Source organism: Tachysurus fulvidraco, chromosome 23 (assembly GCF_022655615.1).
Source record: "Tachysurus fulvidraco isolate hzauxx_2018 chromosome 23, HZAU_PFXX_2.0, whole genome shotgun sequence".
Taxonomy (NCBI): domain Eukaryota; kingdom Metazoa; phylum Chordata; class Actinopteri; order Siluriformes; family Bagridae; genus Tachysurus; species Tachysurus fulvidraco.
The window spans coordinates 4,915,264-4,935,728 of NC_062540.1; the positions used below are offsets into that span (position 1 = coordinate 4,915,264).

At 38.5% G+C, this 20,465-nt stretch overlaps 1 protein-coding gene across 1 annotated transcript in view; it reads left to right on the plus strand.

Moving 5' to 3' along the window:
* The first annotated feature begins 13,165 nt into the window (after nt 1-13,165).
* The window catches only part of LOC113641661 (complement receptor type 1-like), a 62,228-nt gene continuing 54,928 nt past the window's right edge, over nt 13,166-20,465 (plus strand). Inside the window, exons 1-12 of the mRNA XM_047807356.1 lie at nt 13,166-13,319; nt 14,294-14,433; nt 14,565-14,753; nt 14,938-15,037; nt 15,318-15,391; nt 16,147-16,326; nt 16,514-16,690; nt 16,812-16,988; nt 17,585-17,758; nt 18,824-19,000; nt 19,111-19,290; nt 19,894-20,067. Coding sequence (XP_047663312.1) covers nt 14,376-14,433; nt 14,565-14,753; nt 14,938-15,037; nt 15,318-15,391; nt 16,147-16,326; nt 16,514-16,690; nt 16,812-16,988; nt 17,585-17,758; nt 18,824-19,000; nt 19,111-19,290; nt 19,894-20,067 — 1,660 coding nt within the window. The 5' untranslated portion in view covers nt 13,166-13,319; nt 14,294-14,375. The remainder of the gene's footprint in view (nt 13,320-14,293; nt 14,434-14,564; nt 14,754-14,937; nt 15,038-15,317; nt 15,392-16,146; nt 16,327-16,513; nt 16,691-16,811; nt 16,989-17,584; nt 17,759-18,823; nt 19,001-19,110; nt 19,291-19,893; nt 20,068-20,465) is intronic.

A 20,465-nucleotide genomic window follows, 5' to 3' on the forward strand; every position in this document is an offset into this window, starting at 1 on the left:
TGTCCTGAACACTTTATGAACACATGTTTTGTTAAGCAAACAGTTTTCTGTGTGTACCTTTTTTTTGGCTCTTTAATCACTTATTACACTTTCGTTTTTTGCAGCATTCACCATATATATCTATGTGAAGTCGGTCAGTATAAAAAAAAAAGTGCACTAATAGAAAATTGGATTATGATTGAATCAGAGCAACAAACTTTTCCTCATGGCTCCATTGTAATATAATGTATTACAAATGTTCTTCAAAGGTCTTCTGCGTTAGAACCCAATGGAGTGAACTCAAACTCCAGTGCAAACATAGCTGGTCTATAAACATCTTTTTAGTTTGAGCTTCTTTTTTTGTATTTTCATTTTTCAATTTCAAGTCAAAAGTAGGAACACATGTAAAAATCAATGTCTTTTTTTTTTTGCACAGACAAATCACAGCACAGTGTAATAAAGTGTTAAAAAAAAACGTATTGTTTTATTTTTTTATGACCTGTTTTTATCTGGATAGTTTTCTTATTCTTGTGCTTACATCAAAGACTTGTATTGTAATAATCATAAATATCAGTTGGCTCATGCGCAGAAAATGGATGAAATCCACCTCCTCCAAAGTAAAGGTAGTCTCTGGGCAGGTTCTTGGTTTATGTCCTCATTTTGTATCACCTGGCCACAACAGTGCTTTTTCTGGGGTCTCCTCTGGCTTACTGAAGGATAGAAGAAAAAGCGAGTAAGAATTTTACTTGCTATTTGTTCTTAGGGTCACTAAAGTGCAATGACAATAGTTAATGAATATAAAGCATGGGTATTTAAACAATACTGAGAGTCTTCTCAAAAATCAACATGCTGTGATGTCAGAGTAATAAGTCCACTTCAGTCCAAATGGTTTTTTTTCTAACGAGTTTGGCCCCAAAAAGGCTTCCGTAGATTTGAAACACTGTAAAGCTCTTCGTTTGAACAATTTAGATGTAGCTGAAGGACGTGAGGAACAGCATTGCAGTATAGAATGATTGTATTGAAAATTGTACAAGGAATGTTTTTTCCCGCTGTTTTTAAGTGAAGAACAAACAAAATGTGACGTCATAATTTGAGTTTGGGTTTAGTTTCGGTTTCGTTTTCCTGAGGGGCGGAGCCAAGCAGCCAGGGACTGTTAATGAGAAACATAAGAGGAAGTCGAATTAACGGAGGAAGAAGATGATAACGGTGACTATTTACATTACTGTAACTGGTGCAGAAGTGTAGCAGAAGAATCGTGAGAGAAACTGACACCAATGATTTTTTCCCAGACGTTTAAAGGTGCAATAGTGGATACTTGCACAAACAACCTAAAAGGTATGTAAATTTGTATATATATATTTTTTTGTCCAGAAAAAAATTGATCAACTGAAAATGTAATTTTTGTGTTGTGATATTGTTGAGAAAACGGAGCTAATATGATGAGATAAATGTGATATTTCCGGAAAACTGTATTTCCAGGAACCACCCTAGGATTGAAAAAGACCTACAGTCTTACTGGTGTCTAATTTTTTACAGTTGAAGATGTTGCTTTACATAATTTTCTTCTCTACACTTCTCATGATAGCTGTAACAGAGGTGAGCTCTGTTTTATACACCACAAGGTATTACAGCTGCAGCCAGCTTGGTGGTCTCTTTCATCACCTTCTGTTCGAGATCCACCTATGGGAAGGGAATCCATACCGGACCTCTGCAGAAGCATCCAATTTCACCAAGTCTGGCTTGACAGACAGGAGCTCGTGCCCAAAGGCAGGTAAGGTAACGCCCCTTACCCGAGTGCATAAGGCACCTGCACGTGCTACCTGTCATCATTTCATATTCGCTTCTCGCGACTTCTGCTATCCTACCTCACAGCTCCCTGGTTCTTGGACCTGCACCTTTTGTCTTCAAGAGGACATATCGTTTGATCAGCCTCCGCCGGACTTGCTCATCCTCAGCCAGGTTAGCTTCGCGAGCCGCCCACACTCGTGCCCCCCCTTTTTTCTGTAGGCTGCCCGCCTGCTTCTTTTACCTTTTTTTCATGGTACTTTCTAAAGCGGCACTGGCTACACTGGTGGACAACCTATTGCGAGCCTGCCCGACCGCGTGCGGCGCACTCATCGCTGCAAGGGATTCCCATCTCTTCTGCATTGTCTGCATGGGTCTCAAGCATTTGCAAGAAGCTATTGACCTCCCTGAGAACTATAGCCATTGCCTGGCGCTCCGGAAAAAGCTCCTGCGTCGCAGGCTCAAAACGGCCGCTTCGCAGTGTGTCGATATTGAGCTGTCTGACTCGGAGGGGGAAAAAGGCGACGCCACTGCACACCCAGGGGCCTCCCGCGGTGCGACTTCCTCTGACTGGGCCGACATGTGTCCTTCCCTGTTCTAGGATTTGCTACCGGTCGACAACCGTTTCCCCAAAGGACAGACAGTTTCCAGGGATGAGGTTGAGGCAGACCTTCTCGGCAGCTCGAATGATGAGGAAGCCATCCCGTCTTCCGCGGTCCTTCAGGATCCCTCTGCCTCACCTCAATCGGTACTGTTGGAGCTTTGTGAATGCGCTATCGCGTGGCTCAGCATCAAATGGCCGGGTCTCCTGAATGCTTCGGATCAGGAGAGAGACGTATATGACAGCAAGCTTCTGGGACCTCCTAACGGCCCGAGAAAGCGGCTTCTTCCCATCCTCCCTGCATGTGCGAAATACATGAGACACTGCTGGGGAGACCCGCTCGATCTGAAACACGCCTTGCGGTGCTTGAAGTTAAGGATATGGCGAGTCTCAGCATGAACGATCCCCCGTTATCGAGCCTTCCATTGCCAGACACCTTAACCCATCTCAGGGCGGGCTGCTCCCCCCACCTAAGCCGATTCTCCCGGGTAAGATGGATCGCTTCTCCACCTCGATTCATCAGGCATCATATAAAGGCTCAGCTCTTTCTATTAGAGCTCTTTATGTCTCCTCGTTGTTGTCTGCGTATCAGGCCGAACTCCTGCTTGATTTGGGTCAAAAAGGGTCGCCATCGCCCGGTCTCTGGAAGGAGATCATCACGGTTAAAGACCTCGTTCTCCTCAATGCCCGTCAAGCTGTCCAGGCGAGTGGGCACTCTATGGCTTTATCGGTGGTCGGAGAACGCGCGCTGTGGCTCAATCTATCTGGTCTCCCTGATAGTGAGCAACGTCGCATCGCTGGAGCGCGGTTGAAGCGGGTCAAGCTCTTTTTGGCCCGGCCATTGCGCTGATGCGGCAACGCTGCAATGATAAAAAGAAGGAAGATGAGGCTTTCAAATTGTGTTTTCCTAGGAAGCCGGCGCAGCACCAGACGCCATCTGGGCAGCTGCCTAACAATCCTGCTGCGGGACGCATTCCCACTACACTGGCAGAACTAACAAACCCCACGGGAAACCACCGGCTCAGCAGAGCGCCCCCAAAGCTAAGCCCTGGGGTAAGATGTTCTTCACCGCAGCTACGGTGAGGAAGCCCCCCATCCTCGCTCCTTCTGGTCCAAAACAAAAGCGGCCGACCTGATGCTTGGCGACAGGGGGTTTTCGGTCCGCATTCATGGACTCCAGCACTCCGGACACCTGTTCTACCCTCCAGGTTCACCCGTCCAAAAGATGGAGGTTCTCTTTCAGTGAGATCAGCCCCCCCCTTGCCGGCAAGGGTCATTCTCTGTTCCGCACAGGCTTTACTGTTCCCCGTGTCGTCCAGAGTGCGTTTCCCAATTCCAGTGGGGAAGGACGTGAGATTGAGTGCAGAAGCAGTGTCACCAAACACCACCTTCACACTCCTCTCACAAATTTAATAAACGTTATGGCCCTATTTTTTCACAAAAAACATCTCTTGTTTGGCCACTGGATGGTGCCATCACACCATCAATGAGCGATCCGGCCGGATCGGCTCTCTGCATCCCACCGGGCTGTATGGGGACATTCGGGAGTCACGTGACATGCTGGCTGTCTGTTTCAGCCCCTGATTGGGTGATTCACACAGTCATGAGGGGGTACAGACTACAGTTTGGCAAAACTCCCCCTCGGTTCAAAAGAGTGATATGGTCCCATACGGACGAGAGCTCCGCTCACATTCTGAAAGACGTTATCTCATCTCTTCTCGTGAAGCAATCAGGATTTTTACTCTCTCTATTTCCTGGTACCGAAAAAAGACGGTTCTATCCTTGCTATTCTGGATCTCAGAGTGTTGAACAAACATTTAAGGAAACACAACTTCAGAATGTTATCACACGGCTCTCTCATACGTTTGATAAAGCAGAATGATTGGTTTTGCTCGATCGATCTGAGCGATGCTTTTTTCCACATAAGCATCTGTCCTCCACACATGAAATTCCTTCGTTTCACCTACCAAGGCGTGTGTTATGAATTCACGGTCCTTCCGTTTGGACTCGCACTGAGTCTGAGGACATTCCGTCTGTGTGTGGAGGCAGGGCTTGCACCACTGAGAAGCGGGTCTCAGGATCCTGATATACATAGACAATTGGCTTATTATAGCCGATTCGAGAGAAAAAGTGATTCACACATCGCTGCTCTCGGTTTTAGAGTCAATGTGAAAAAGAACAATTTCACTCCTGCTCACGAGGTCATATTCTTGGGTTTGAATTCCGTTACGATGTGCATGCACCTGTCACAGAGGCGCATTTCTTCATTCATGAACTGTCTCTCGCAATTCAGGGAAGGAGCGCAGATGTCTCAGATTACAGGGTCTTATGGCTTCGGCTGTCCATGTCTTGCCTCTAGGTCTTCTGAGCATTAGGGTTTTCATGAAGTGGATTTTGTCCCTTCATCTCAGCCCATTGCGCAATCTTTGCCGCTATGTCATGGCATGGCCGCGCTGTGCCACTTGAGAGCTGCGGAGTTTTACACACATGGGACCCCTCTCAGGGCGATCATAATGCGGAAGGTGGTAACGACAGATGCCTCCTTAACAGGGTGGGGGAGCCACACAAGAAGGCAGATCAGTGAACGGTGTGTGGTACATGGCCCAGCATGCTGCTCTACACTTTCCCTCCACTCTGCCTGATATCCCTAACCCTGGCCAGGGTCACATTGCAGGGTGTGTCTCTGATCCTCATAGCTCCCTTGTGGCCCAAGGCACCTTGGCTAGATAATTCCTCTTCTATATGCGGAGCCTTGGCCCCTCCCATTGCACATGGATCTCCTGGTCCAAGCAAACGGGGAAATCTATCATCCTCACCCAGACAGGGTGGCTCTCTGGGCTTGGCTGTGAGAGGGTGAATTTAAACACTCTGGGGCTTCCCCCGCATGTTATTGCCACACGTTCTCTCTATGATTGCAAGTGGCATGTGTTTGAGGAGTGGTGTGAGAAGCACCAGCTCGTTTCATATCTGTGCTCAATCGCTGATATTCTGGGCTTTTTGCAGGACCTTATCGATCGTGGCAGAACCTTTTTGAGGATTAAGGTCTATTTAGTGGCTATTGCTGCATATCACCGGTTTCGGCGACACTACGGTGGAACAGCACCCCTTATCTGTGGATTTTTGAAGGGTGCGCACCGCTCCCTACAAGTCACCAGAAGTGTAGTCCCGGATTGGGATCTCTCCATGGTGCTGGACGTGCTGGCCCAACAGCCTTTTGAGCCCCTGAAGGATATCTCCCTCAAGCTGCTGTCCTTCAAGACGGGTCTGCTCCTGGCTTTGGCTTCCGCCAAATGTGTCACTGATTTGCATGCGCTCTTGGTTCATTCCTTGTGCACCAAATTCTCGCTCAATGGAGATAAGGTTTTGCTTAGGCCTAACCTGGCCTTCATGCCTAAATGCTTTCCAGCTTTCACTGTTGGTGTGATTGAGCTCTCTGCTTTTCACCCTCCTCCTTTTTCCTCTGCAGAGGACCAGAGGTTGAATGCTTTGTGCCCTGTGTGTGCCCTATGGGGTTGCATGGACAGGACAAACTCTTTTTGAAGGAGCGACCAGCTCTTCATCTCTTGGGCCCCGCCGAACACGGGAAATCCCATCTCTAAGCAACGCCTCTCTCGATGGCTTGTAGAAGCCATCTGCTTAGCGTATGAATCTAGGGGCATGCAGCCTCCAGGTGGCCTTAGAGCTCACTCCACTAGAGGCTTGGCTGCTTCTTGGGCTCTGAGGGAGTTCCCTTACAGGACATTTCTGCTGCTGCGAGCTGGTTCTCTCCGCACACCTTTGTTAGGCACTAACGGCTTGATGTTACCCAGACCCCAGTGGCTCATGCGGTCTTAAGTGTGGGCTCTTCGAAGCCATGTGCTACTAGGCCTGCACTCCTTTCAACCCTGTCTGCCCGGCCTGGTTATGTATGTTTCAAGCATATAGTCTCCCCCTTCCTGACACCCAGGTTGGTCCATTCACATGTTTATAAACTTGTTCTTTTTCCTGCAGGTGGCCCGCTTGTTGGACATCAGTGGGGTTCTAACATGCGTGTTACCACGTCGTGTTTTTCTTTTTCTTCGTGGCTGGGTTTTTTATCCCACGCAGTATTTTAAGTCTGCTGCTTTATGACGTGCCGAGCACCACCTTTGTGGCTGTCCTCTGGCTTACATGGCCTCGCTATGTAGTGTATTGGGCAACCGGGGAGTTGTCTATATCTCCCAAAGGTGGATCTCGAACATGAGATGATGAAAGAGAACAATAGGTTACTTTTGTAATCCTGGTTCTCTGAAACATCGAGTGGAGAGTTCCAACAAGATTGCCCCGCTTGCTGCACGAGAAGCAAATATGCTCACTGAGGAAAGGTAGCGCGTGCAGGTGCCTTATGCACTCGGGTAAGGGGCATTACCTTACCTGCCTTTGGGCATGCGTACCTGTCTGTCAAGCCAGACTTGGTGCAATTGGATGCTTCTGCAATGGTCAGGTACAGATGCCCTTCCCATAGGTGGATCTCTCCACTCGATGTTTCAGAGAACCAGGGTTACAAAAGTAACCTATTGTTAGTAGGTATTAACTTATTCATGGTATTTTAGATTACTAGTGGCCGACATGACAAAAACATTATATCATGATTCTCAAAAACATTTCTGTTATACACAGTATGTATCACATATATCAGTTTAGCCAGAAATGACAAAACAGTATTACTGCAATAAACAAAAAAAGCAATTTAAACTATGATAATTTTTGCAACCCAAAAAAAAAAAAAAAAAAAAAAAGAACTGAATGTATTGCAGTGTATTGTGATGTATTTTAACACAATATTGGTATTACATTGGTATATCTCCCAGCCCTAGTTTTTATTCATTTATTTATTTTTGGACACATTGCACTTTAATAGCAACCTTTTTTTTTGCATATCACGGCTTAGTGGAATGCTCAAACCTGATTGGTCAGAAATTACATCATATAATTATACATGTATTTCCTGCAAAAACATAATGAATAGATTTATATTAACGTCGTAGTTGTAGTACATTATTGTTTCTATAGTAACAGTACATAAACAGGGACATGGACAGTCCACACAAGTCTGTGCACACTATTTCAGCTAATGTTGCCTACAACCACTTGCATGAGGGAGGAGTTTTGTGAATGTTTGTTTAAATCAAAAATAAAAATAAATAAAGGGAATGGAAAATTAAATTCCATACAATAAATTATTTGATTAAGTAATGATTTTTTATTCACAGAAATGTCCTGTTTAAATCCTGGCGACATTCTTAACGGAAAATATATATATATGAACCTACAGACGCAATTTTGTTTGGGGCAGTCATCACAGCAAAGTGTAATGAAGGGTACAATTTTTTTGCTCCAAATTAAAAGGATTTTTTCATCCCCAATTTGTGTTTATTAGTGCTTGTGCATTTGTAATGTGTACTTTAAAACAAATGTCTGTTAACAGTTACCAGCTTGCTGGATCCCCAATTAGAAATTGCAGAGAAAAGGGCTGGGATGGGAGACCTCCTGTATGTGAAGGTAATGTCAATTTTCAACTTTAGCTTTCATTTATAAAATTGTTTTGTGCTACATTACTATGATCATGGTTTCTTCAGCATTTAGAAATGTAGTCAGTATTTGTTTCACCTGCTAGGCCAAGGTTTTAATGAAAGGTGTAATCAGAACTAGTCAGATATTAATGCAGCTTACTTAATGTTGCTGTAGGTCTCTTGGCAGCCTCGCTAATACACTTTTGTCTTGTCCTATAATAATTTATTGAGGGATGTCCCTGTTCTTTGTGTTGTATATCTAGTGTTACATTTTGCTCTATTTGTTGTAGATAGCCTTTACAGTATTCCATGATATGTCTATCTCTCTCCTGATTCATACCTTTTGAGAAGTGAGATAACGTGTATGGGATCTTCAGCATTCAAATGAAACCAAGAGAATGTGAAAAAATCCTACAGAAATAACTGATTGATTCTAATGCTGTTATTTGGAGTAAATCAGAATCACTTAATTGAAGACAACTGTATGATAATTACTTTTAAGCATGAGATTGAATGTGATTGGTTCATTCCAAACACAGCCACGCCAATATAAAAGGGGTACAAACTTACACAACCTGGTTATTGTAACATTTTTTATTTTTCCTCTTTTCTCCTACAAAGTTTCAATTTCATTGAGGGTGAAAAGGGTTGCAATGTGATTTAGTTTGGTTTCATTTTGGTTAAACTTTAACAAGGCTGTGTAGACATTTTTTAATCCACTGTATGAAAGGAATTTTAGATATTTTAGATATTATCAGTAAGTGGAATGTCTCATATGTTCTAATCTTCACTTAAGACTCTTTTAGGAAAGGCATACTAAAAGAATTATTATTAAATAATATGTACTGTGTGTTGCCTTTTTTTGTCATTCTTCTTCTTTTTCTTCTTCTTCTTCTTCTTCTTCTTCTTCTTCTTATTATTATTATTATTATTATTATTATTATTAGTAGTAGTAGTAGTAGTAGTAGTAGTATTAATAATAAGAATAATACTATTATTTTAGAATATACTAGTTGCTGAAGTTTTCTTTTCTTTTACCAATTTTATTTAGAATTGACATTTCATCTCCAGTGTTATTTTGGAATAATTAAAGAATACCTGAATTGTTCTTGTGAATGTTTTTGATTGTTTTTTTTTCAGTGGTGAAGCGTCAAATGCCTCCTGATATAAAAGATGGAACTTTTGAACCAGTCGCAGAATTCTATGCCTATGGAGGAGACGTCACATACTCTTGTAAGAGAGGTCTTGATCTTATTGGATCCTCAATATTAACATGCTCAGATGAGGGACATTTTCAGCCTGATCCTCCTCAGTGTCTGCGTGAGTTCCACTAAATTCATTTTTTCAAAAATATTTCAATTAATAATAAGAACAAAAATCTTTGTACATTTTTATGTTGATATTCATGATTATTATTATTAATATTTATTATAAGCTGTACAACAGGAATAAAAGTTGTGACATTGTTTTTATACAGTGAGAGACCCGAAATCATAAACGCAGTTAGAATCAAAGGAAAATCGCCACCTTATAAATACAGTGAGTTTGTTCGCTACCAGTGTAATAAAAGCTACAAAATGGAAGAAGCTGATCGCATGGTCTGTACAGAGAAAGGTTGGGATCCACCACCTCCTCAGTGCACCGGTACAAATAATTCATATTTCTGTATAATATACATAATTATTTATTCCCTATGTGAACAATGTTAGTTGGGACTTATGCAATCAGATGATATGTTTACTTGTTTGATTGATATGTAGTTGGTTTGGTTTTTAAAACCTTCCAGGTAAAGATAATGATATAAATAAATAGATAGCGGGTGTCTTGTTCTTTGTGTTATATCTCTAATTTTCCATTTTGCTCTATTTGTTGTTGATAGTCTTTACAGTATTCCATGATATGTCTATCTCTCTCCTGATTTATACTTTTTAACAAGTTAGATAATGTGTATGTGGGCTTCAGCAGTCAGATGAAACCAAGAAAATGTGAAAAAATCACAGAACAATATGCCTATGAAGACGAAGTCACATACTCTTGTAAAAGAGGTCTTAATCTTACTGAATCTTCAGTATTAACATGCTCAGATAAGGGACATTTTCAGCCTGATCCTCCTCAGTGTCTGCATGAGTACCACTAAATTAGTTCAACAAATATTTCAATTAATAATAAAATCTTTGTACATTTTTATGTTGATCTTCATGTTTTTTATTATTATTAATATTAATTATAAGCTGTAGGTTTGATTTGTTTTTCTTGTTGGTTGGTTTGGTTTTTAAAACCTATCAGGTGAAGGTAATGATAATTAGATAGCGAGGGTGTTTCAGAATGTGAAAAGATGTCCATAAAAGATTATTCGGTTTCGTAGTTTCTAAATGAGCAATCCTTTCGTTCATTTGTTTCAACAATTAATGACACCATGTTTCATTAGCAGACTGATATTAGATGTATAGTTGATATGGATTGAAATTAACAGCATTTTATTTCATTAATGCTTCTCTTTTTCCAGACACAATTATTAATGGATTTATAATCGGGGACAAATTAATAATTTACCCGTATAAGTCATCAGTCCTGGTCAATTGTAACAGTTTTTACAAGATGGAAGGGTCTGATTACCCGACCTGTGAGGAAAACGGATGGAATCCACCTTCTCCAAAGTGCCATTTCAGTAAGATTTACCAATGTTTGGGTTGATTGATGTTCCTCCTGATGTAGATGAATAACTGATTAGACAAAAATAAAATGGTGCAATTGGCAAATAAATAAAATGAAGCAGGATGTGCTGCTATGGGAAAATAATCAGCAACAGGGTCTGATGAGGCCTGGCATAGAGAGCTGCAAAACTTCACCACAGCTTTGTAACTGTTTAGTGTTAATATACGTCTGTTGTTTCCTCACTAGACTCTTATTTTTTCTTTCTTTGAAATTAATACGACAAAAAAATGCAACGTTTCTATTGCAACTCTTCATGTTTCCTGAAATCAGAAAGCACAAAGCTTTCTTTTCTGAAGCCTTTTCTTTGTTTATTCCACAAATATTAAATCAACCTTAAGGAGTTTATAGCATTTTTAAAGCATTGCTGCTTGCCAACCATAATTTTGATTCTTCCCAAATGTCTCGCATCCACATTATTGTCTAATAATTGTCTCACATTACAGTCTGAATGCAAAGGCTTTCATTAAATGAAAATAAAAGAAAATTAATATTTCATTTTTTTTTTGCAGATCATTTGGTTTTGATTATTCCAGTTATATTATTAGCACTGGTTAAGTACAGTCTTTTTATTTCTCCTACTCTCACTCTCTTTTTTTATGTTTTATGTCTATTCACTTTAAAATGTTTTTTTGTTTTTTGTCTTTTTTTAATTTTTTCCACAGTTTCTTGCGTTGCCCACAGCTACATGAAATACAGAAAACCTAAAGAGTAAGTACAGTTTCCTAAAGTTATTTCGCAGCTTTACTACTAATTACATGATGTGCTTACTGTATTTGATGTTTTTCATGTGTGAGCACTAACCGGCTTCAACCAGCTGCTTCAACCAGAAATTGTAGTTTTTTGGGGAGTTTTTCTTAAAATCTGCAAACACCGTTCTCAGTGGCACATGAAAAATACTAAACACTTCTTTTACTTCTATAAGACTTTTTTTTTCCTCTTGTAAATGACTGCTGGATGGTGCATGTTGTGCACTAACATGTAGAAAGAAGTGCAGCTGTTCATTATAAGGAAACTACTGCAAGCTAATGTTGACATTCAAAGTGACCAATGGTGGTCTTTTGTGTTACAGATCTACACACGGTCTCTGGGCTGAAGGAATTGATGATGGGATGCTCTAGCCTCACTATTATTAAAAAATCTGATTATTGAATAATCTTCATATTTATCTACAAAGCAAGCTCCTTGTGCTTCAACGCAAAACATCTGCTGTATTTTCTGGTTTTGCAAGCTTCATATTTGTACAACTACCAAAGCTCAATTATGAGTGTCATTTTTGTGTTTTGCTAATTTTGTCATTTTTGTGTAAATATGTGTATATTGATGGGTCAGTTTCACAGACTGAACTGAATGTAAAATATCAACAATTAGCTGTTTCTTTGCACTGAAATGTGCTATAAAATATAAATAGATTATTTTGAACAGAAAAGAATTAACTACATGGTATTTGCCTCAAAGATTATTTTCATGTTTTATTTTTTCTACCATGACACTTATATATAATATGTATATATCTGAATATGAAGGTCTCCCAAATGCTGTAAATGTATTGTAGTAATTCTGGAACGACTAATTTGGAACTATTTTATGTCAATGGCTGTTGAAGAGGTTGAAAATGACATACAGGGAATATCACTACAATTCCAGGGACGAGGAGGCACCACCCTGATAGTCATTCTCAGACCTAGGCAGTTAAAGTGCTATGGTGGCAGCTGATTGGGAATGGTGCAAATTCCATCTAGTACAACTGTACAAAGTTTTACAATCTTCTCTAAGAGACATCTAGTGGCAAAGTTCAGAGTGCAGGAAAATGCTGTACTCTAATTTATAATGGTTCTTTGTATCCTAGGATGATTTTAAAGTTAATAAAACATACTGCCAAATGAAGTGAACCAAGTGGGTGCAAACAGAGCACTTCATTGCTTCTCATTTGAAGACAAAATGTCTATTTACTGCTTCTCAATGAATACTGTCAACTGTATTTGTGAATTGACTTGACATGACAATGTTTTCACAAAGTCAGCGACAAATGTGATTTTGTTTTTATAGCTCAAGCTTCACTGAATACTGATTACACAAATGTCAACACAACCACCTGTGTGCGTTGAGCAACTAATTCTGTTATTATGCCGTTTACTGGAAAGGCTTATAGGTTTACTTTGGAGTGAATAATTGGCTCAAAAGGCTTAGTGAGGTCAAGGGAGAAGAATGAAACAACTTTCCACCAGGATCACGGTGCTACATAAAACACACAGAAATATAAAACAACAACGGTGCATTCAAGTTAAGTCAAAAAGAAAGATTTTACATGGAGGCGTGCTATCTTTTAATCTCTTAATTGCATTAAAGTACAAATAATGCACATCAGCTGGGTTAGAGTTTATAATCAATTTATCAAACCATTCTCTCATGTAGATGTTTTTTTGTTTGTTTGTTTGTTTGTTTTGTTTACAGAGCAACCAGTGGTGGTTAAACATTTACAGTATATTTCGTGGCTGGTTTTCAAGCAAAAAAAAAAAAGAGTAGAAATATTTTTATTTATTTATTTTTTTTGTATTCTAAGCCTAGGATTTGGACCTTGGACACACAAACAACTCTCACGTGGTTGTAGGGGTGGGCGGAGTTTATGTATCCTGAGGGGCGGAGCCAAGCAGCCATTTGCGACGGACAAACTGAAGCAGTGTAATTAACGGAGGAAGCAGCGGATAACGGTGAAGTATTTCAACTTAAATTACCTCTAAAAAATGACTAAGATTGAGTTTATAGTTTTGCGTAGCGTAAACATTTTTTGACGTCTTTAACGCGTACTAAAGAATAACCCTAGCGAGTTTTTTTTGGTGTAGTTTGATTATGTCTCATTTCTGCTCGAATTTAATCCCAATCAAAACAATTGACTATAATAATCAACTCTTTTTTTTTAGTGAAAGTGTCATTGTTTATTATCTATATACTTAATAAAAAATAGATCGTCTTTAAAAAGAGATTTTAGAATAAGTGTTTTTTTCTCTTTGGTTTAATCCGCAAAAGTATTTCTGAAGTGGTGAAAAACATTTTAAGAAGATTAGAGGGAATTACTGGGCCTGTGAACGCTGCATCAGCATAATAATAAGTACAAACTGTTTTTGCTTGTTTTGCTTTAAAGGATACTCTGCAAAACATACCTACCCCCCCCCCCCCCCCACATGTATGTGTATGTGTGTATGCATACACACATACAAACACACACACATATACGCACACATACACGAACATGCACACACACACACATACACACCACACCAAAAGCCTTTATACACTCATTCCTAATGGGGATGGATTACAAACCCAAAAATATTTGGGCATACACCCAAACTTTGTACTACCACCTAATTTCTTCAAATGTTTTTTTTTTTTTTTGGACATAAGAAGTGTTGGTATAGACAAGTAAATGCGACCAAATAGTTTGGTTTGATCTGTCGAGTAAAAATTATTTAAATAATTTACAGAACATGTACAAAACTGCACAGAATTCCACCTTTTAATTTCCTCCTCCTCCACATTTCAACCATAGCATTTGTGTCTTCTGTAATATACATCTTGTATCTTTTGTTTGTACTTATTTGAGTTTCTCAGTTTTGTGTTGTCGGGTTGACAGCTACGGACACAAGTGTAGGTATAAAGGAGTTGATTAAACTTGCTGTTCTAGACAGGTAACTTTCTGGGACAGTCATGAACTAGGACTGAGTAACTCCTAGATCCTTGCTGGAGTCTCAGAGTTACAGTTGAAGATGTTGCGCTACGTGATCATCTTCTCTGCACATCTTATGATGGCTCTAAAGGTTCAAGGTGAGCTGTTGGAGAGAACACCTCCATCAATTTTAGGATGCATTTAGTGTACTGGATGAAGAGGGTTATGTATTTATTGGATCAAGGTTAATAACATTAATCACTGAAATGTCTGATTTGTTTTTTCTCAGCCCAGTGTGAGAGTCCTACTGTTGGAGAAAACCGGATTATGAATGAAATATCAGACCAACAGACTTTTCCTGAAGGCTCCACTGTAAAGTTCAAATGTTCCACCGGTTATATTCCAGTGAGAACATCAGCTTCCAGGTCAATCACCTGCACTGGAAACCAGTGGACCGAACTCCGACTTCAGTGTAAAAGTAATTAGTCTATAAACATGTTTATAGGTTAAACTTAAACTTACTTTGGATTACCCGGTGGTCAACATGACAAAAAATATTATATCACAATTCTCATAAACTTTTTTAATGCTGTTTCTCTTTGTTCTGTGCAAGTCAAAAGGAGAAGAAAATGTTCATGTTTACCGCATGTATTTTTATCCAGAAAAATCGTGTGGAAATCCTGGTGAGATTGTAAATGGAAAGTATTTATTTCCAGAAGGCATTCTGTATGGTGCAACAATCAAAGCACAGTGTAACGAAGGGTAAAATTATTTCTTTGGCCTTTTTTAAAAAAAAATTTTTGGTAAGAAACAAATTGTCCATATTTGTTTATGTACACATGTATGCGCTTGTACGTAACTGCATAGAGATTCCAACAAACTAGACCAATGTTCTGACACTAGATTGTATAATTATAAATATTGTCTTTTGAATAAAGGCTTATGGTAAATCTATTTTTTTTTTTTTGGCAAATGTTTTTGTCTCAGTAAAGTACTTGGAATAACTTGGAAAGCATATTTTAAAACAAATCCCTGTTTGCAGTTATCAGCTTATTGGAGATCCAGAGAGAAATTGCAGAGAAACAGGCTGGGATAGGAGACATCCTGTATGTGAAGGTAATATTATTTTAAAATGGTACATTTTTCATCTTTAAACATGGTTTTGTGTTAGAACATTTAACCTGGTTTTATTTCTTGAATCTCACTTCTTTTGTGGAGGGTCATTATTGTTATCTCCAGCCAAATGATGTTTAATACGGAGGTATTTTCCAGACAATTCTCCAAAGGAATTCTAAATTGTATTTGCAATTATGGATAAATCGTGACATAATTGAAGCTATAAAACAAATCACGTTTCAACAGTGATTACCTCAGAGCGGGCTCTACAACCTAAGATTTTTCAGTAGCATAATGAGTCTATTGATATTTTCAAGATTGTTACAGAGATTGCATTTTTCTCAAATACTATATAGGTAAAGAAAATGGACTGTGATTTGGTAGTGGGGTTTTTTTGGAGAATGCTTTTAACATTTAACAAAAACAAACATTTCAGAACAAATATACATTTAGCCAGAATTGCAAAGCAGGCTAGTTGTAAATAAACCAAATTAATGATTGATCGATTCATTCCTCTTGTATGTTGTCATTGTTGCTTCTAAAGATTCTTTCAGAAAAGAGCTACTAGAGATAAAGTGTCTCCATAGTCCTGTTAAATCTGCAGGTTGATGTAAAAAAAAAAAAAAAAAAAAATCAACAACAATATTTGTCCACCTATTTGTCCAGAAAAGACGTTTAAAGCCAGAGAGAAGACCTTCGGTATTATTGTAGAATAATTTAAAAATGCTTTTTTATTTATTTATTTTTTGTATCAGTGGTGAAGTGTATAAATCCCCCCAGTGTACCAGATGGGGTATTTGAACCAGAGGAGGAAGTGTATAACTATGGAGATGGAGTCTTCTACTCTTGTAAAAGAGGTCTTGATCTGTTTGGACCTTCACTATTAACATGCTCCAATGATGGAACCTTTCAGCCTGCTCCTCCTCGGTGTCTGTGTGAGTTCCAGTCAATTCACTGTTGCAGAAATATTTGATTAAAAATTAGACCAAAGATCCTGCTTTTCTGTATTTAAATTCTTGCTCATTGTTATTGTGTTAGTTCGAAATTTTATTTACAGTATAGCACAAACAGGCACAAAGAATAAACGATTCTTTCATGGTCTTTGTCATTGTTTTTATACAGTTGTGACCTGTGAGAGACCCGAAATATTAAACGCATTTAGAATCGAAGGAAAATCGCCACCTTATAAATACAGAGACTTTGTCCGCTACCAGTGTAATAAAGGCTACGAAATGGAAGGTTCTGATTTCCTGATCTGTAAAGAAGATGGGTGGGATCCATCTCCTCCTCAGTGCACGAGTACTAATAATGAATATTTCTGAATAATATACATTTTGTTAGTTTAAGATAACAATTAAGGACACCTGGTTTTTCATAATATGATTGCAAATAAATAATTTTTTAATTCTGTCTTCCTCAGTTGTGACCTGTTTACCACCTCCTATAAACAATGGACAATTTAACCCTCAGGAGGAGTTATATGAGTATGGAAACAGAGTCACATTCACATGTAATGAAGGATTTAAACTTAAAGGCTCTGCAAGTAGTTCATGTACCGAACATGGAATATTTCAGCCTTCTCCACCTCAGTGTGAGGGTAAGTCCTCGCGAAAAATCCCAATAATCTTCAGTTGTGATTCTATTAATGTTTAATACAAGGATTTTTATATTGTTTCTTTTCTTTTGTTTGTCTGCTCGGTTCCTACTGATGTTTGTTTTTCTTCAGTCAGTTTGAGGCTATTTGGCTTTGCAGTATTGTTGATGACTTGCATTTTGAGCCATGTTGAAATCCAACTGAAAAATATTTTACTTCCTTTTAGTGGTTCCAGGTTAAAAGATGTTGTTTTATGGTTTAAAGAGTTGTTTTTATCCTGTGGTGAGGAAGTGGTTCTCAGTAGTGGAAAGAATACAAAACATTAATTTCAGCAACAGTACTGTTACTGTAGTAGAGATTCTAAAAGGTCTTGTCGATGAAGAACGGAAGTTTGTGAACGTTACCATGTGTTTGAGACTTTGTCCTTATATGCACATTAGTTCAAAGTTTTGATATGTTTAAACCATTTTGTTACATTATTGGAGCTGTGCTTAGGATCACTGTCTTGTTAGATGTTCCAGTTGAGAGCAAGTTTTAATGTTGTGGCTGATGTCAGAATTGAGTGTTGCTTCATATTTCTGTGTTCTTCTTTCATGCAGAGATCTTCTGTGATCCACAAACCATCCAAAATGCAGTTATTGTTGGAAATTCCTCATTGTACAGATACAAAGACTCGGTCCAAATCAGGTGTAATGAAGGCTACAAAACAGTGGGTTCTGATCGCCTGACCTGTGGGGTGAATGGATGGAGTCCAGGTTTCCCACCATGTACAGGTAAAAATAACCAGTGGTTTTTAAACATTAAAGAACGTCGTTTTATGTTTTAAAGATAGGGTTCATTTGCCGAGGCAGGTTTTCAATTTCCATTAACATTATTATTTTTCATTTAATAATGCAGAAACATGAATAGACAATTTAAACGGATTTGTTTCATACTATATTTTTTTATTAAATTTGTTTTACTTTTAACATTCTTCAGAGAACTGTCTCAGGGAATAGAGTGTTTTTTCCTAGTAGGAAGTGCATTAGCTAGCTATATTACTTATTTTGGCCTGAGGCAGAGGCGGTTCTAGACTTTTTTAGGGTGGCTTCAGCCCCCTGTCTGTGATCTCAGCCACCCTAAAACTAAAAGTATAATTTTTTCTTTCAAAAATAAACAATAAAAATTATGTTAAAATGCAGGACCAAAAGCAGTGAAATTTCACTATTCTTATTACCAGAGTTGATAGCACAAACAAAATATTAATGCAAACAATCCATTCAATACTCATTTTCTATCACTTATCCGAACTTCTCGGGTCACGGGGAGCCTGTGCCTATCTCAGGCGTCATCGATACTAAATAAAAAAATAACATTTATTGATTTGGTCTTTGTCTTGTGAATATTTTTTTTATTAATGACTGCATTCATTGGACACACTGTTTGTAGAGAATGCACACACACATGAACTGATTTGATTCAAGACTGGCATCATTACATCATGCATAAAACTTTGGTGTCCACTTTTGCCATTTTAAATAATACCATAACTTTTGGCTTACTGTGTAGTCATATAATATATAATATAAAACTCTTCTTGTTTTAAATTCTCACTGTGGGCTAAAACCCCTAAAGATGAAATCCTAGAACTGAGGGTTTTATTTAATTCCTGAAAGCAACTCGATCTTTTTCCACTACTCAGTTCACTGTTTCAAAAATAATTCCAAAAAAAAAAAATCCTGCTTTTCACATTTAAATTCTTGATTGTTTTGATTGTTTAAGTTCTAGCTTTTTTAGAGCACAAACAGGTACAAGGAATAAAATATTCTCTCATTGTCTTTGTCATTGTTTTTATACAGTTGTGACCTGTGAGATACCCAAAATCCTAAATGCAGATAAAGTCCAAGGAAAATGGCCACCCTATAAATACAAAGATATTGTTGGTTACCGGTGTTATAAAGGCTACAAAATGGAAGGATCTGATCGCATGACCTGTAAAGAAGATGGGTGGGATCCACCTCCTCCTCAGTGCACGAGTATGAATATTTCTGAATAATATACATTTTGTTAGTTTAAGATAACAAATAAGGACCCAGTTTTTCAAAATATTATTGCAAATATGTCATCTTCACTCTTTCTTCCTCAGTTGTGACCTGCTTACCACCTACTCTTATACACAATGGACAATTTAACCCTCAGGAGGAGTTATATGAGTATGGAAACAGTGTCACATTCACATGTAATGAAGGATTTAAACTTAAAGGCTCTGCAAGTAGTTCATGTACCGAACATGGAATATTTCAGCCTTCTGCACCTCAGTGTCAGGGTAAGTCCTTGAGAAAAATCCCAATAATCTTCAGTCGTGATTCTATTAATGTTTAATACAAGGATTTTTATATTGTTTCTTTACTTTTGTTTGTTTTTCCTATTTGTTTCTATTGATGTTTGTTTTTCTTCAGTCAGTTTGAGGCTATTTGGCTTTGCAGTATTGTTGATGACTTGCATTTTGAGCCATGTTGAAATCCAACTGAAAAATATTTTACTTCCTTTTAGTGGTTCCAGGTTAAAAGATGTTGTTTTATGGTTTAAAGAGTTGTTTTTATCCTGTGGTGAGTAAGTAGTTCTCAGTAGTGGAAAGAATACAAAACATTAATTTCAGCAACAGTACTGTTACTGTAGTAGAGATTCTAAAAGGTCTTGTCGATGAAGAACGGAAGTTTGTGAATGTTACCATGTGTTTGATGAGACTTTGTCCTTATATGCACATTAGTTCAAAGTTTTGATATGTTTAAACCATTTTGTTACATTATTGGAGCTGTGCTTAGGATCACTGTCTTGTTAGATGTTCCAGTTGAGAGCAAGTTTAATGTTGTGGCTGATGTCAGCATTGAGGTGTTGCTTCATATTTCTGTGTTCTTCTTTCATGCAGAGATCTTCTGTGATCCACAAACCATCCAAAATGCAGTTATTGTTGGAAATTCCTCATTGTACAGATACAAAGACTCGGTCCAAATCAGGTGTAATAGAGGCTACAAAACAGTGGGGTCTGATCGACTGACCTGTGGGGTGAATGGATGGAGACCAGGTTTCTCACCATGTACTGGTAAAAATAACCAGTGGTTTTTGAACATGTTTTATGTTTTAAAGATAGGGTTCATTGGCTGAGGCAGGTTTTCAATTTCTGTTAACATTTTTATTTGCCAATTAATAATGCAGAAACAAGAATAGACAATGATTTAAACTGATTTGTTTCATATTATAATTTTTTATTATTAATTTTGTTTTACTTTTAACATTCTTCAGAGAACAATCTCAGGGAACAAGGAATAAAAGATTCTCTCATTGTCTTTGTCATTGTTTTTATACAGTTGTGACCTGTGAGAGACCCGAAATGCAGTTAAAGTCAAAGGGAAATCGCCACCTTATAAATACAAAGATATTGTTCGTTATCGGTGTAATAAAGGCTACAAAATGGAAGGATCTGATCGCATGATCTTTAAG